Here is a 16224-nt window from a genome sequence, read left to right as displayed (position 1 = left end):
AGGTGGGATATAAATCCAAACTCTTCTTCATCTACAGCAATCCCATTAGGCTTTCAAAGCAACAGGTGTCAGGAATGGCCTGCACTTGCCTGCCTTTCCATAGAGATCCTGGAAATCTTTGGTGGCCTTCTATCTAAATACCAACCAAGGCTGACCCTGTTTAGCTTCTGAAACATGAGCCTTAAAATCACGTGCTTACACCCTGATTTATGATCTGGGATATTTAACCTCAGGTTCATAAACATAGGTTTCAAAATCTAACCACCACCACAAAACAGCAAAAAATGAAGGGGGCTATAAATACGAACAATTGAAACTGTACATCTATTAAAAATCCAAAGGCAAGCTGTTGTCAAACACCACAAGGCTGGTAACAGCACTATAGTACACTTCACTGAAGGAGATACAAAACAGACAAGACTTCTCACTAGAACAACCTTTAATACTTGAGAGAATACCATTTATAGGAGACGAATCCATTTAAAATCATATCTGATGTTAGCCAAGTGTCTTGCATGAAAAGCGTATCATGGATTTAATAAACTGTGGCCGTTTCCGCACGGGCATTTAATGGCGGCCTGGAGACGGCAAAAACGCCGTCTCCAGGCCGCCATTCGCACAGGGGGCGCAGCTGCATCGCAGCCTCACCGCCCTCGCGCCGCGAACGGCAGTGGCTTCGAGATGCCTCCCCCCCTCCTTGCTCCTGGTACTTACCTTGTCCCCGGACCTCCGGCGCATCGCTGAGGCCTGGGGACACGCCCCCCTGCCCATCGCCGGAGGCCCGGGGACATGCCAGGTTGGCCGGGCGCCGGCGCTTCGCGGTGCTGGCTGCCCGGCTCTTTCTAGGACCGTCCGTGCGGAAACGGCCTGTAAAAAATATTTCAGGCTGAGCTATATATATATGTGTAAGTTTGGTTTGGAGAACAATCTTAAGCAGATCTACTAAGGTTTATTCAATGGGGTTTAAGGAAAAGGACCTTAGGATTGCACTGTAAGTCTGAATGGGCGTTTCCTTCTTTGACCTTCTGATTTTCGATAGCACTGATATTTCTCTTGAGCCAGTTCTATTAATTAATAGTGTCAAATGTTGATATTATTTATTATAAGAAGCGGTTGGACTGATTGAAATAATATAGCTCTTTTCTTTAAATCTGCATTTAGGTGCTAACAGTAGCTGTAAGAAGCAATGAAACAGCTCCAGATCTGTAAGAAGCTATGAAACAGCACCAACCATTAAAGACTAACTGTCCATTTTTTTTCTCTGTAAAAAACTTAGGAACTATTTAGAAATATACCCTGCAAGTTTAAAGCAGAATTCTTCCTTTTAAGCCCTTTCAAATCAGTTGAAGGAAGTTAGATAATATGCTACTAGCCTGATCTCACAAGATCTTGAAAGCTAAGTGGGGTTGGTACTTGGATGGGAGACCATCAGGAAAGTCTCTACAGAGGAAGGCAACAACAACCTCTGCTGGACCACTTGTTCTGAAAATTCTATTGTCATAAGTTAGCTGTGACTTGATAACACTCAACATTCACAAATCAGTTGAAGTTAATGGGTTTTGTCTGTTTCATATTAAACTGGGAGCAGCAGTGGTGTAGGAGGTTAAGAGCTCGTGTATCTAATCTGGAGGAACCGGGTTTGATTCCCAGCTCTGCTGCCTGAGCTGTGGAGGCTTATCTGGGGAATTCAGATTAGCCTGTACACTCCCACACATGCCAGCTGGGTGACCTTGGGCTAGTCACAGCTTCTCGGAGCTCTCTCAGCCCCACCTACCTCACAGGGTGTTTGTTGTGAGGGGGGAAGGGCAAGGAGATTCTAAGCCCCTTTGAGTCTCCTGCAGGAGAGAAAGGGGGGATATAAATCCAAACTCTTCTTCTTCTCTTCTTCTGTTCTGGTTTTATTTAGGTCTGAAGATTGTTCTTTTTTTTAACATATGCAGACTTATGTTAAGGATTGCCTTGTTCTTCACTGTTCAATTTTGGCAGTGTATGCACTGGAGACATGGAGCAGAAGAACAGTTCTGAGGTGTCTGAATTCCTTCTTCTAGGGCTCTCCCAAGTTAAAAAAGTCCAGCTTATTCTATTCCTTATTTTTGTACTCTTCTACTCTCTGATCTTGCCTGGAAACATCCTTATTATTCTAACTATTTGGAGGGATCGCCAACTGTGTGCCCCAATGTACTTTTTCCTTGCCAGTCTGGCCTTCCTTGACATCTGTTACAGTTCCGTCACACCACCAAAGATGCTGGCCGACTTCCTCAGCCAACACAAAACCATCTCTTATGGGGGATGCATGTGCCAGCTCTTTTTCTTGCATTTCTTGGGAGCAGCTGAGATGTTCCTACTGATAGCTATGGCTTATGACAGGTATGTGGCCATATGTCGACCCCTGCAGTACATGTCCCTTGTAAACAGAGGTATGTGCTGCATCTTGGTGGGGGCATCATGGGCTGGAGGATTTGTTCATGCTATAATCCTAGTTATTTTGACCCACCAGCTCCCCTTCTGTGGACCCAATATCTTGGACAACTTCTTCTGTGATGTTTATCAAGTCATCAGATTGGCCTGTACTGAAACACACAGGGTGGAGGTCCTGACTTTCATCAATAATGGGCTCATCATATTAACAGGCTTTATACTTCTGCTCATTTCATATGCTATCCTTTTGATCAGGTTAAGACTTAGTGTAACACATGGGAAGAGTAAAGCCTCCTACACCTGTGTCACGCACATCATTGTCGTCTTTGTGATGTTCACCCCGGCCATCTACCTCTATACACGCCCTTCAGAGCCTTTACCCTTGGATAAGGTGGTTGCTGTCTTCCACACTGTGGTCTTCCCTTTATTAAACCCAGTGATTTACACAATGAGGAATAAAGAAATTAAGAGTTCCATGAAGAAGTTAATCAAAAGATACAATTTCTAAATGATGGAGGGGGGAAAACATGCACAATCAGAAGGGGTAAAAGGGGGCTCAAATATGTGCATTTGAATATAACAGGCATGTTGGAATACATGACAGAAATTAAATTTTAAAATAATTTTATATGTTTTCATAGATGCTGTAACTAGATCATCATCTAAAAAAACACATCTCCAGAAGTGTTAAAATAAAAAGGTTATTTTTTTTTGTATTGTAAGGATTTGTGCTGCAGGTAGATTCAAATCATCCTGTCTTTGTTATTATTTTGAAAATATATCTCTTATACTGTGTTTGGCCTGGTGGTTCGTTCGTTCGTTCGTTCGTTCGTTCGTTCGTTCGTTCGTTTGTTCGTTCGTTCATTCGTTCCCTCCCTTTTTAGCCAATCTGGTGGTTTATACTTCCTCTGTGCCTGAAAGTGCATTTCAGGAAAATTTAGGATCAATCTAGAGAATCTTTGCTCCTTTTCTTGAACATTTGCCCCCCCCTTCATTACGTTGTCATAAAAACAGCCATTCTGTGGCCACCACTGGGAAATCCTTCTGATCAGTGATAAGTATACTGAAATCCTTTGCTATGATTACCTCTTTTAAATCTTCCATGCTGAACTTTCACTAACAAATCTTGCCCCAATAATCAATCTACATGTAAAAGTCCAAACAGTTTGAAAAAAATGAATATTTTTTTCTGTCCAGTGTGAGCAGTTAGTTTGAGCTTCTGCATGTTAATGTCTCTGCATTTAGTTGTTTGTGTTTTAGACTCTTGTTTTTGTTTGATTCAATTTTGTTATTGTGCTTTTCACCTCCACTATGTAGGTAACCAGTGGCATGGTGAGAGGGATGAGGAGGCTCTTTTCTGGGTCCCAATTGCCTAGGGGGGTTCTAGCCGCTGCCCTCTCCCACTGCCCTGCAGAAAAACCTTTCAGTGTCCTTAAAAATAATATTTTCATTCAAGTTGAGTGTGCCAAGGCAAGTTCAGCAAGACAGTGGGAGGGAAGACAAAGTCAAGGAAGGAACATGACCTCCCTGGTCTTGTCTCCACCCCCAGTGTCTTACCGGTCTTGCCTCAGCACCACTCAGAGGAAAGTAAGATGGATTAATCCAGTTTACTCCTCTCCGTCTGAGCAAGGTTGGCAAGACACTGGGGGTGCCGACAAAGCCAGGGAAGAAACGTAACCTGTGGGTGGCATTTTTTTTAAAGCAACATCCCTGTAGGCAACTTTCCATTTCTATATCTTGATCAAGATCTGGTTATCAACAATAACTCTTAGGCAGATATTTCATCTTGATTATTCCTTGAAGTTAATGAAGCGGACCAGACTTACCTGGGCTGCCATTGCCACCAGGGGAAGGGCGCCATGTTGCCTTCCTTCCCCTTTTCCGGTGGGCTGCGGTATCGCTGCACTGCTCTGCGCAGGCGCCCAACGGCGCAGCCCATTGGCTGTGGGGGGTTGGCTGGGGCGCAGTGTGCTGATGCCGGGCCCTGTCGCCTCCCACCGGTTTTAAAAGCCAGGGTGGGCCACGTGTAGGCCCTCTTTGTCTGGCTGCCGTCCGATCGACCCACCCTCCCTTCCTATATTTCTCTGTTGAGTTTTTCTAGTTGTTACATTATGTCGTTGTGGTTTGCGCATGGGGGACTGATCCTTGGCCAGGTTAGCTGCCTGCTAAACATTTTGGGAACCTCCTTACAAGGTTTGGGGTAGAGCAAGCCAGGGCTCTAAACGCCCAGTCGTGGGCTGAGCTGGCTTGCGCCCCACAGTGAATGGGGGAAATTTTCAGGCAGCGGTCCACCACCCATCTGATATTTCTCCCTCATTGCTGCCAGGTATCGGTTTGTGTTTCTTTTCCTCAAACAGGCGGGTTTGAGGAATCCCAGGGTTGGGAGACAGCCTTCTGGGCTGCCCAACACAAGGATCAGACCCCATGCTGTGCCTTATGCTCGCTGTTCTGTTAAGCCAATAAATTCATGGCAATGGCCATTTTTTATACCACAAATAAAGTGTTTGTCTTTTGCTATCTTGTTTGGTTCAAACAGCAAGCTCTCTCTCCCTCTGGTGGCAATGTAGTTCCTCTAGGATTCTGCTGTGCAAGGTGATCAATATATCTAATAACATGGTCCTCTGTACAGATATGTAAACCCCTGGATTGGGGCCATGCAGAGGGAGAAAAAAGATTTTATTCTGGGGAAACCCCCCCAGGTTCGCATAAGAATATGATAAACCAAGGAGTGTTATCCATCAGCGAAGTGGCATCCACGCACAATGTTCCACGCAGCAGATGGAGAGGAAGCGGCTGTCACCACTTAGCCAGAAAGGCTGCAATGCTGCAGGTAGTTATGGGAAGGGTGAAGGCAGGAGCCTCACTCCCCCCCCCCTACTTTCCACAGAGTGACATGAAGAGAACAGGCAAGTGTTTGTGGTGGGTAGCCATAGGAATGGGAAAGAGAAACTTTTGGGGAAAACCTAGAACTGACATAGAATAGCTCTAAGGATTGTTAGAGACTTTACGGTATCACCAAAGAGTTCCCAGTGATTTCTAGAGGTACGCTATCTTATTCCAAGTTTTCCCTGAAAATGACATTATGGCATACACAACACTGCATCTGCCCTTGTCCTCACCCTTCTAAGTGCCTGCTGATAGTTTTCATCTAGGGTATTACATAAGATTTGCAGTTACCGTAACATAAGCAAAATAACAAAGTGTTCAACATGTGTTGGCCTTCTTTCTCAGGCACCATGCTGAGATATGGGCTGGCCAAAATTTCCCCTTTACCAGCTCCAATATATTTTCTTTTCCTTTCTGGAAAGTGAGGTTGGAGAAGGACGATAAATGCAGACACAATGCGTCCTCCACCCGCACTCTCCATGGAGGGTTAGATGTCACTCTGGAAACTGAATAGGGATGTCACCCTCATAGAAATTTGTTTTCATTGTGTTTTTTATGTTGTTTGAATGTATTTAATCCACTGTAAACTTCCTTGAGAAGTTTAAAATAAAGCATCGACATTTTAAACAACTAAATGAATAAAAATAATCTGACTGCAAGAATGGATTAGGTGTCAGCACAATTGCTTTTTTGAAGTGTTTTATCAATGTGCACTCACATTGGTAAGGGGAATTGGCAAGTTAACAAAAGGAAGCTGCACTAGACAAGGGAAGAAGAGAAGAAGAGTTTGGATTCTATCACACCGTTCTCTCCTGTAAGGAGATTCAAAGCAACTTACAAACACTTTCCCCTTCCTCTCCCCACAAGAAGAAGAAGAAGAGTTAGGATTTATATCCCCCTTTCAATCCTGCAGGAGACTCAAAGGGGCTTACAATCTCCTTGCCCTTGCCCCCTCACAACAAACACCCTGTGAGGTAGGTGGGGCTGAGAGAGCTCCAAGAAGCTGTGAATAGCCCAAGGTCATCCAGCTGGCGTGTGTGGGAGTCTACAGGCTAATCTGAATTCGCCAGATAAGCCTCCACAGCTCAGGTGGCAGAGCTGGGAATCAAACCCGGTTCCTCCAGATTAGACACACGAGCTCTTAACCTCCTACGCCACTGCTGCTCCTGTGAGGTAGATGGGGATGACAGAATTCCAAAGAACTGCGAGTAACCCAAGGTCACCCAGCAGGGACATAGGAGCAGGGAAACAAACCCAGTTCACCAGATTTGAGTCCACCGGTCTTGTGAAGGAGAGGGGAATCAAACCCAGTTCTCCAGATTGGAGTCTACCTGCTGTTAACAATTCCACCACACTGGCTCAAGGGTTGCCTTGCAGTTCATTTCTACAGCAAAACTTCCACAATAGTTCTACGACAGTAATAAAAATTGATTGATATGTTTGTATCTTTATCATATGCTAGATTACCTCAGCGATAGCTCTATGTAAGCACGGGCACAAAGAGAAGTTTTACCGTCCCAGGAATGTTTCAAGTGGGATGCTGCACAGTGTACATTGTCTCTCTTCTTGCCTTAACTGAATGTTCCAAGCACAAAACATACAAGGAACAATATCATTAATGATTCGGGGTGGTGGGGGGGGGGGGAAGTCTGTAGGCAAGCAACTGCCTACGGTTAAGTTGACTGATACCTTTTTAACAGGTTAGATCCCAGCTGTGAGATAAATGTCAGAAGAAGAAGAAGAAGAGTTTGGATTTATATCCCCCCTTTCTCTCCTGCAGGAGACTCAAAGGGGCTGACAATCTCCTTGCCCTTCCCCCCTCACAACAAACACCCTGTGAGGTAGGTGGGGCTGAGAGAGCTCCGAGAAGCTGTGACTAGCCCAAGGTCCCCCAGCTGGCATGTGTGGGAGTGTACAGGCTAATCTGAATTCCCCAGATAAGCCTCCACAGCTCAGGCAGCAGAGCTGGGAATCAAACCCAGTTCCTCCAGATTAGATACACGAGCTCTTAACCTCCTACGCCACTGCTGCTGCAAATACGGGTCTTAACTTGGTGACAAAATAGGACCCACTCATTGATTTACAGTGAAGAAAAAAATGTTGTGTGCATTAATTAAATTAAACTGGTTTGACAATTCATACAGATGAATGGGTTCCAAACTGTTCACCTTGAGCAAGAATGAGGATGAAGTTCAGGATTGTGAATTCAGTTTAAACAACCTAGGAAAAGACCAAGGACCTGCAACTCATGGTTTATGTGTATGAGGCCCTGTGTTTGATCTTATGTCTCTAATTCAGACGCAGGGCTGATTGAAGGACATTTATACCTTTTCCAGGGCAAGATGGTAACCGAATCCCCTGTGACAGCTTCCATGTTATGTTAGGAATATATTACTCTTCAGCCCATATGGGATGGCAGCGCTGCATGTTTTTCTGAAGTGCTGCATTTGGAATGAGACCATAGTAGAATGGAACAGCACACTGTGGATGAAGAATGTGTCCACAATTTCCACTGAAAGATCTCAAGTATGTGAAAGATGTGGGGAAGATTACTTCCTGGGATACTGATCAGGGTGTTGGGAGCATCTACCTTTTCTGCTGGTGAAGAAGGTCCCTTTGGCCACCTTAGCAGACCCTGCTGGACTTGCAGGGACAGTTTAATGCAGGACATTGCTTAAAATTTTGCCTAATTAATCCTACTCACTGTGTAGAAAGTGGGTTGTATGGAGTAATTGTCTTAATCAAAAGAAGGCCCTTTCATGCCTTTCTACACAAAAGATGATGATAACACCAGATACTGTCTTTAAAGGAGGATACCAGGGCTCATTCCGCACATGCAGAATAATGCACTTTCAAACTGCTTTCAGTGCTCTTTGAAGCTGTGTGGAATGGCAAAATCCACTTGCAAACAGTTGTGAAAGTGGTTTGAAAACGCATTATTTTGCGTGTGCGGAAGGGGCCCAGGATTTTATGTGCATGCACTTTGTAAGGGTGAGAGACTGGTTTGTTACCACCAAAGTGGCAAAAGAGCTGACACAGATGCAGTGGAGAACCCCACTGCACCTTGTGATTTATGTAGATTATTTGTCACTTCTGATATGATAGAGCTTCTTTTGAGAGTGTCAAGAAGAACAAGGGCCCCTTCCAAATGAAATGGAAGTAGGAATGAGCTACCATCAGGCCATCCATTCTATTGGAGGTACCCACAATTTGTATGTTTCTTTATGCAGATTTTTGCAGGGCATATACTATTTCTGGTACACGGGTCAAAATACACCAGTTTTTCCTGCAGGTTAAAAAGGGAGAAGAGATTTGGCCAATCAGAAGGTACTTTGGATTGACTCATGGGAATGAGAGACCTAAGATTTCACTGTCCCCCTCCCCCTTTGGAATTTTTAATCAGGATCCTCCACTATGAGGATTTACAAGAATATTTGTTTGTTTCATTGGATATCACATCTGTTTTGGTCCTGAGAAAAAGATGTTAGATAGTATTCTGTTACTGTATCAGGGTGGTTAGATCTATTTTTGGAATATGAGTGGATCAAGTTCCCAGCAAGCATGTTAGCCTTAGGCTGTTAAAGGCTGGAACTATCTTTATTCTGTGGCAACCATCAGTCCTCCTTCTTTTGTACCTTGTATATTTCACGTGGGGAACAGGGAATTAAGATAAGAAGAGGTCAGCATGCACAATGTGCTATCCCACCTCAAGCATTCCAGTAACTCGGTGAAACTTCTATTTTGGGTTACATTTGATTAGCCATGGGGAATTTATTGTTCTGGAAAACGTAGTATAAATATTAGAAAATTCACATTGGGTTTTTCTAGTTGTCCAAAGAAGAACATTCAACATATAACTACATGAGTCAACAATACTAATCAAGAGAGATTTTCTCCTGGCCAGGGTGGTTCAGCTTCCGAAAGGTTTGCCAGCTGTAATTGTTATTGTATTTTAACAACTCTTTGCAAGTGGATTCTGAACTGAGCTTCAATCATCCAAAAGTGTGTATGTGGTCTATGGGTGCTCCATACTCCTTTGTGAGTCCAAAATTTAAAGAATTTTTGGGGTTCCCCATTGCGGCCCTTATGTAGTTTTATGTTTAGAATCTGGTCTGCATTGTCTTGAAACTAGAGCATAGTTAGTCACTTTTAAATTTTGGATAAGACTCTGGCCCCTTCTGCACACGCAAAATAATGCGTTTTCAAACCACTTTCACAACTGTTTGCAAGTGGATGTTGCCATTCTGCACAGCTTCAAAGAGCACTGAAAGGAGTTTGAAAGTGCATTATTCTGCATGTGCGGAATTCTGTTTCAATTCTGTGCCTAATATTTTAGCCAATATCATGTTATCTGAACTCCCAGCAACTGAGTGTGGGGATCGATAATTATAAAGTTAGCTCAGCTTGGTCTCTCTTTGGAGGCTCTTTTGATGTTTACCCTCAAAGAGAGTATGGGGGAAATTAAAATGCGCCTTCTTGACCAGGAACAACAACATCTTCAAAACTGTGCTATGACATCATGTTCCCCACTTTGCTTTAGCATTACCCCTAAACTGAGGCAATGCCAAACTGCTAAAACATTTGTATCATCTAACTGATCCCAGACAAAGCGCGTTTCCCCACTCACAAGGATCCCCCCTATGCCGCGCGCTGCTCTCAGAGCGCGGCATCCCCATGACCCCATGCTCTGTGCGGGGTCATCAAAAGGCACCGTTTTCTCCAGCACCAGGGATGCCGCGCACTGAGGGGGCGCGACAGTGGCAGCATCGGGGCGGCTGCGCTGTCGCTGCCCCTGTTGTGGGGAGTGCAGGGAGACCCCACGCTACTTGAGGAGAGTAGCGTGGGGCTTAAGGTAAGTGGGGAAAAGCCCAAAAGTGGGTCATTACGAAGGCCACATGTAATGCTGTGCAATCAGCTTTGCAACAGAGGCTTCTGTAATATATCCTCCCAAGATATAGTCTGTACAAACTGCCTGTCCTCTGTTGAAACCCTTGAGCATATTCTGTTTACTTGTCCAAAATATTCTCTGCTTAGAGGTGGCTGCTCTCTCTTATCCAAGATGAACTGCCCTTTATGCTGAACTATTGTGCGACTCTTGAATAGTGATGACCCTCTAACTCTGGAGAAGATTGCCCAGTTTCTTTTACAGGTTCTGGATCTATGAGATATATTTTTATGTATGATCAATTTATGTCTAGGTTTTGTTTGTGTGACTCTTTGCAAGTGGATTCTGAAACTGAGCTTCAATCATCCAAAAGTGTGTGTGTGGTCTAAGGGTGCTTCATACTCCTATGGAGGAGAAGTCGATCTATGGCTACCAATCTTGATCCTCCTTGATCTCAGATTGCAAATGCCTTAGCAGACCAGGTGCTCGGGAGCAGCAGCAGAAGAAGGCCATTGCTTTCACATCCTGCACGTGAGCTCCCAAAGGCACCTGGTGGGCCACTGCGAGTAGCAGAGTGTTGGACTAGATGGACTCTGGTCTGATCCAGCAGGCTAGTTCTTATGTTCTTGAGTCCTAAATTCCAGATGATAGAAAAAACTGAAGCCTAGGGTTACTAAAGCTTTTCTATTGAATGAGATGGATATGGTTTCCTGGAGGGAAACATCATGTTAGCTTTGGGGAAAAAAATCAGTACAGAATCTATGAGCTGGATCCAGCCACTCCCTTTGAATAGATTTCCCCCCCGGTCCAGATATTTCAAGACAGGAATTGTTCAGGTCAGATCCTGAGCAGTAAGTGTCTACCATTCTTTCCTATTCACTGGTAAGAACATAAGAATATAAGAAAGAGCCTGCTGGATCAGACCAGAGTCCATCTAGTCCAGCACTCTGCTACTCGCAGGGGCCCACCAGGTGCCTTTGGGAGCTCACGTGCAGGATGTGAAAGCAATGGCCTTCTGCTGCTGCTGCTGCTCCTGAGCACCTGGTCTGCTAAGGCATTTGCAATCTGAGATCAAGGAGGATCAAGATTGGTAGCCATAGATCGACTTCTCCTCCATAGGAGTATGAAGCACCCTTAGACCACACACACACTTTTGGATGATTGAAGCTCAGTTTCAGAATCCACTTGCAAAGAGTCACACAAACAAAACCTAGACATAAATTGATCATACATAAAAATATATCTCATAGATCCAGAACCTGTAAAAGAAACTGGGCAATCTTCTCCAGAGTTAGAGGGTCATCACTATTCAAGAGTCGCACAATAGTTCAGCATAAAGGGCAGTTCATCTTGGATAAGAGAGAGCAGCCACCTCTAAGCAGAGAATATTTTGGACAAGTAAACAGAATATGCTCAAGGGTTTCAACAGAGGACAGGCAGTTTGTACAGACTATATCTTGGGAGGATATATTACAGAAGCCTCTGTTGCAAAGCTGATTGCACAGCATTACATGTGGCCTTCGTAATGACCCACTTTTGGGCTTTTCCCCACTTACCTTAAGCCCCACGCTACTCTCCTCAAGTAGCGTGGGGTCTCCCTGCACTCCCCACAACAGGGGCAGCGACAGCGCAGCCGCCCCGATGCTGCCACTGTCGCGCCCCCTCAGTGCGCGGCATCCCTGGTGCTGGAGAAAACGGTGCCTTTTGATGACCTCGCACAGAGCATGGGGTCATGGGGATGCCGCGCTCTGAGAGCAGCGCGCGGCATAGGGGGGATCCTTGTGAGTGGGGAAACGCGCTTTGTCTGGGATCAGTTAGATGATACAAATGTTTTAGCAGTTTGGCATTGCCTCAGTTTAGGGGTAATGCTAAAGCAAAGTGGGGAACATGATGTCATGGCACAACTTAAAAGATATCATTAATCCTGGTCAAGAAGGCGCATTTTAATTTCCCTCATAATCTCTTTGGGGGTAAATACCAAAAGAGCCTCCAAAGAGAGACAGAGCTGAGCTAACTTTCTAATTATCGATCCCCACACACAGTTGCTGGCAGTTCAGAACGCATAATATTGGCTAAACTGTTAGGCACAGAATTGAAACAGCATTCCGCACATGCAGAATAATGCACTTTCAAACTACTTTCAATGCTCTTTGAAGCTGTGCAGAATGGCAAAATCCACTTGCAAACAGTTGTGAAAGTGGTTTGAAAACGCATTATTTTGCGTGTGCGGAAGGGGCCTTTGTTTTCTAATTAAAAGTTCATCATCGATGGAAAATGCAGAAGTAAAATTACAAGCCTTAAATTTGGTCTTGGCTGTCTGGTGCTTAAGAAAATCATACGGAACAAATGTGAGCATGTAAACATTCAACAATTTGGAGGGCAAGACTGGATCTTACAGCTACGTCAAAAGATCCGGAGAGGAGCAGAAGCTTTCTGGTATTAGAAGAAGAAAAAAGAGGAAAAGTTGGTTTTTATCAATGTCCAGCACTAACTACTACACTATGGTTGCCCAGGATACGTATGGATAACATCCTCTGCATATAGACATACATGGCACATGGGAAAGAGTACTTATAATTAAAATGGAAATTAGAAATATGGTATCATGTGTGAGCATTTTTATGTGTCGTGTACCGCATCATCTACTGGTTCTGTCTGTCTTACTACCCCATAGGAATTATGCTACTGGGAATGATGTTTGCAATAAGTAGCTGGCAGTAACAACAAGACCCTGCCCTGAACTCCCTTGGGCTAATATCTCAGGCATATAGCTCTTTTCTAACCACTGTTCAGCAAAGAGGTAGAAAATAATTTGGGGACTAGGAGCATGAACACCTTCCCAGCAGGCTCATTAGGGCATGAGGATTTGTTTCTTAAACCTGGCTGTTAGGGTATAGGTGAGCAACATCGGGAGTGGCAGCTATCCAGTTGAATCAAACCGCCATTTTAAAGATGCATCTTCCAAGTAAAGAAACAAGTTAATATCATCCCCCATTTTTTTCTGTGCTCTTATTTCAGGTGACTATTATTTTCTATACTACTAGTCAAGTTAAACTTGCTGGATATTTCTCTACTATAATCTATGCTTCTGTAGGACAATCTGTTAAAAACTGGGTTGGATGCTTCAAGTTTTTTGGGTGGTGAAAGAAGGGAGGGAGTCCCATTTGGTCATAAAGAATGCTGTACCAAAAATTATACATCCTACAACATGGACAAAAGCCATATGTGATGTAGGTTGCAATGAGGAAGGAAATCAGGTGAGACCAAGTGGAAAAACTGGTAGGATCCAGTTCAATGAGTTAGAAAGTTGATATCCTAAGACAGTGGTGGCGAACCTTTGGCACTCCAGATGTTATGTACTACAATTCCCATCAGCCTGTAGCATGGCCAGTGGTCATGCTGGCGAGAGCAATATTACCTCTTTATCTAGATATGAAATCACTCAAATCCTTTCACAACATTGGATTCAAGATGGCTTACTTTCACTGAGCTGAAAATGTATCAGAACATATAGTGCCTTTGTGAACAGGTTTATAGACTACAACATTTGGAGCAGAGGAACATTGTTGGAATGCAGAGGAAATGCATCCCAGCATTATATATTTTTTTCCATGCTGGGCTTAAGGTTCCTTATCAGACTGAGCCAGCTTCTAAAGAAAGATGAAAGAGTGTTCTAGACTATATCTGAGGCATCCTATGAGTTGTGTCTCATGTGCTGCTTAATTCAGCACAAAACTTTGCTTATGACTTCGAGAGCATCTGGAACTGCAAAAATGCAAATGTTGTTAGGATACCCCAAACATCTGGGACCTCAACGGCTGCAGTATGATTGATCATGGGAGAAGAGGGAGCAGTTAGTGCAGTGATAAAAATCTTGGACAATGTGCTTGATAAGCTACCTGAAATCCCCACTCTGCCATGGGTGACCTTGAGCCCAGCCATTCCTACCAATAGCCTGCCTGAGGGATGCCAACAACTTACTGTGAATACCACATTGCTTTTGTTCAGTGTAAGCCTGTTTGGGAAATGGGGCTCTTTGGGGAGCAGGAGGGTTTGTTGTCATCCCTCCCTGCTGTGCCACTCAAAGCCGCTTTGGAGGTGGCACGGCACTGCCTTTGCTGGGCTGCCTCTGGCCACCTCAGCCAGCAATCTGAATTTCACTGTGTAGTCGACCCACGCGGTCAGCGTAAGAACGAGACGAGACGCGGAGATAACATCTGGTGGAGATCGCCAGCAGCGGGAGACCGGAGGTCCGTGTTCCTAGCGAGTCTCCCGTCTGCCGGTTCCTGGCACCTTTTATTGTTACTCTATCGGGGGCGTGTAGGAGGGAGGACTGGGGGGAGTTCCGGGAGAGCGGGAGGTCGGGAGATCATCAGGTGATGCATGATCTCATCTGGCTACGTGCGGAGAAGAGCGTACGCGTCGGAGCCTAATCCTCACCTGGGGGCAAGACCATTGTCCCTGCGCCCGGTGATTGAGCCAGACAGTTCATGACCCGTGACTCATGGGGGGATGAGGAGTGGGGGTGCGATGCGACCGGCAAGGCCGCAGGTCCGTTGGCGTCCCAACGTTCCACTACGGCACTGCTGGGTTGGCAGTGCACTACTACACACTGTAAGGCTGCTGAACTAATAATTGATCTCTAAATTCCTAAACAATGCATCAAGAATTTTTTATTTTTATTTTGGACTTAATGTGGCGTAGTGGCTAAGAGCAGGTGCACTCTGATCTGGAGGAACCAGGTTTGATTCCCAGCTCTGCCGCCTGAGCTGTGGAGGCTTATCTGGGGAATTCAGATTAGCCTGTAAACTCCCACACATGCCAGTCACATGCCAGTCACTTGGGCTAGTCACAGCTTTTCGGAGCTCTCTCAGCCCCACCTACCTCACAGGGTGTTTGTTGTGAGGGGGGAAGGGCAAGGAGATTGTCAGCCCCTTTGAGTCTCCTACAGGAGAGAAAGGGGGGATATAAATCCAAACTCTTCTCTTCTCTTCTTCTTCTTAATCTAAGCAACGCTACTGCTGGTGAAATAGGGAGACATGATCTTCCCTAATCACCAGACAAGGCTATGCAGAGGATCATGGGTACTTCATGAACAAAAGCCATGCAGGATTGGGCCAAGAGCTGCACCCTACCAAGGTGGAAAGTAGGGAAATCAGCAAAAAGATTGGGGCTGAAGGAAGGAGGAGAATTGGGGAAGACTGAGCAAAATAGCTGGCTTCCCTCCCCCCCACCCGAACTTGGTCTCCCTTTTAAGTGATGTATCAAAAAAAAGGGGGGGGGGAATAAACCTAGAACCTAGAACCCAGATAAGGTGTGCTGCATTAATACAAACAGTACAAATGCCAGCAATCAGTAATGCCAGCAATCAAAAAACAATAATACAGTGCTGTGTCATTGCTACCATGGTGCATGCTGTAAAACCAGTTCAACAGTATTTTCAATAATCCATAGTCCTTTTATCAGGGAGTCATTAGACACAGTTTAATTATCTGACATGAAGCATAGTCCGAATAATTCATTAAAGATTCACAATCTGTGTAAATATTCTCTCGGAGAGAAAACATAGGTCACACTTTAGCCTATTAGAAAACATTCAAGTGGTTCAAGCTTTTTGGTGACAGTTACAAAAAGGGAATTTTCGGTAAGGAGACAATCTATTTTTTTTAGTATATATTCATCCATTACTATAATTCAATTAAAAGTTTAATGTTTTGAAGATAGAGAGTATGAAAAAGCATAGACTGAAGCTTGTCTAAGTCTCTTGAAGTCAATTGTCTGGGTCCAACCAGGTTTTGTGCTGGTAAAAAATGAAGGAGGATTGTTAGAATACTGAAGGTTTCAGTATGACATATTGTGATCTAAGCCTCTGAGTCAGCAAGGTCACAAGATAAAATGGACTGCTTCCTCAGGTGTTTCAGGTTGCATTGTCCAGATGGTGATTGGCTGACTCAGAGCCTAGAAGTCCAATAAAGGGTGGAGGTGAGACAATTGTGATGTGGGTGGGTGTATAGTATGGCAACAAGGGGCCTTTG

At 44.6% G+C, this 16224-nt stretch overlaps 2 protein-coding genes across 2 annotated transcripts in view; one reads left to right on the top strand and one right to left on the bottom strand.

Annotated features, from left to right (window-relative positions):
• Positions 1-16224, bottom strand: part of LOC125444217 (semaphorin-6A-like) — a 98398-nt gene that overhangs the window by 27880 nt on the left and 54294 nt on the right. The window lies entirely within an intron of this gene.
• LOC125444830 (olfactory receptor 734-like) lies at positions 2003-2926 on the top strand. The gene has a single exon (XM_048517545.1). It carries the CDS (start codon positions 2003-2005, stop codon positions 2924-2926), a length of 924 nt encoding a protein of 307 aa, XP_048373502.1.

Source organism: Sphaerodactylus townsendi, linkage group LG15 (genome assembly GCF_021028975.2).
Source record: "Sphaerodactylus townsendi isolate TG3544 linkage group LG15, MPM_Stown_v2.3, whole genome shotgun sequence".
NCBI classification, from domain to species: Eukaryota; Metazoa; Chordata; class Lepidosauria; order Squamata; family Sphaerodactylidae; genus Sphaerodactylus; species Sphaerodactylus townsendi.
Note: the sequence above shows the minus strand (reverse complement) of the source record. Positions and strands in the feature narration are given on the sequence as shown.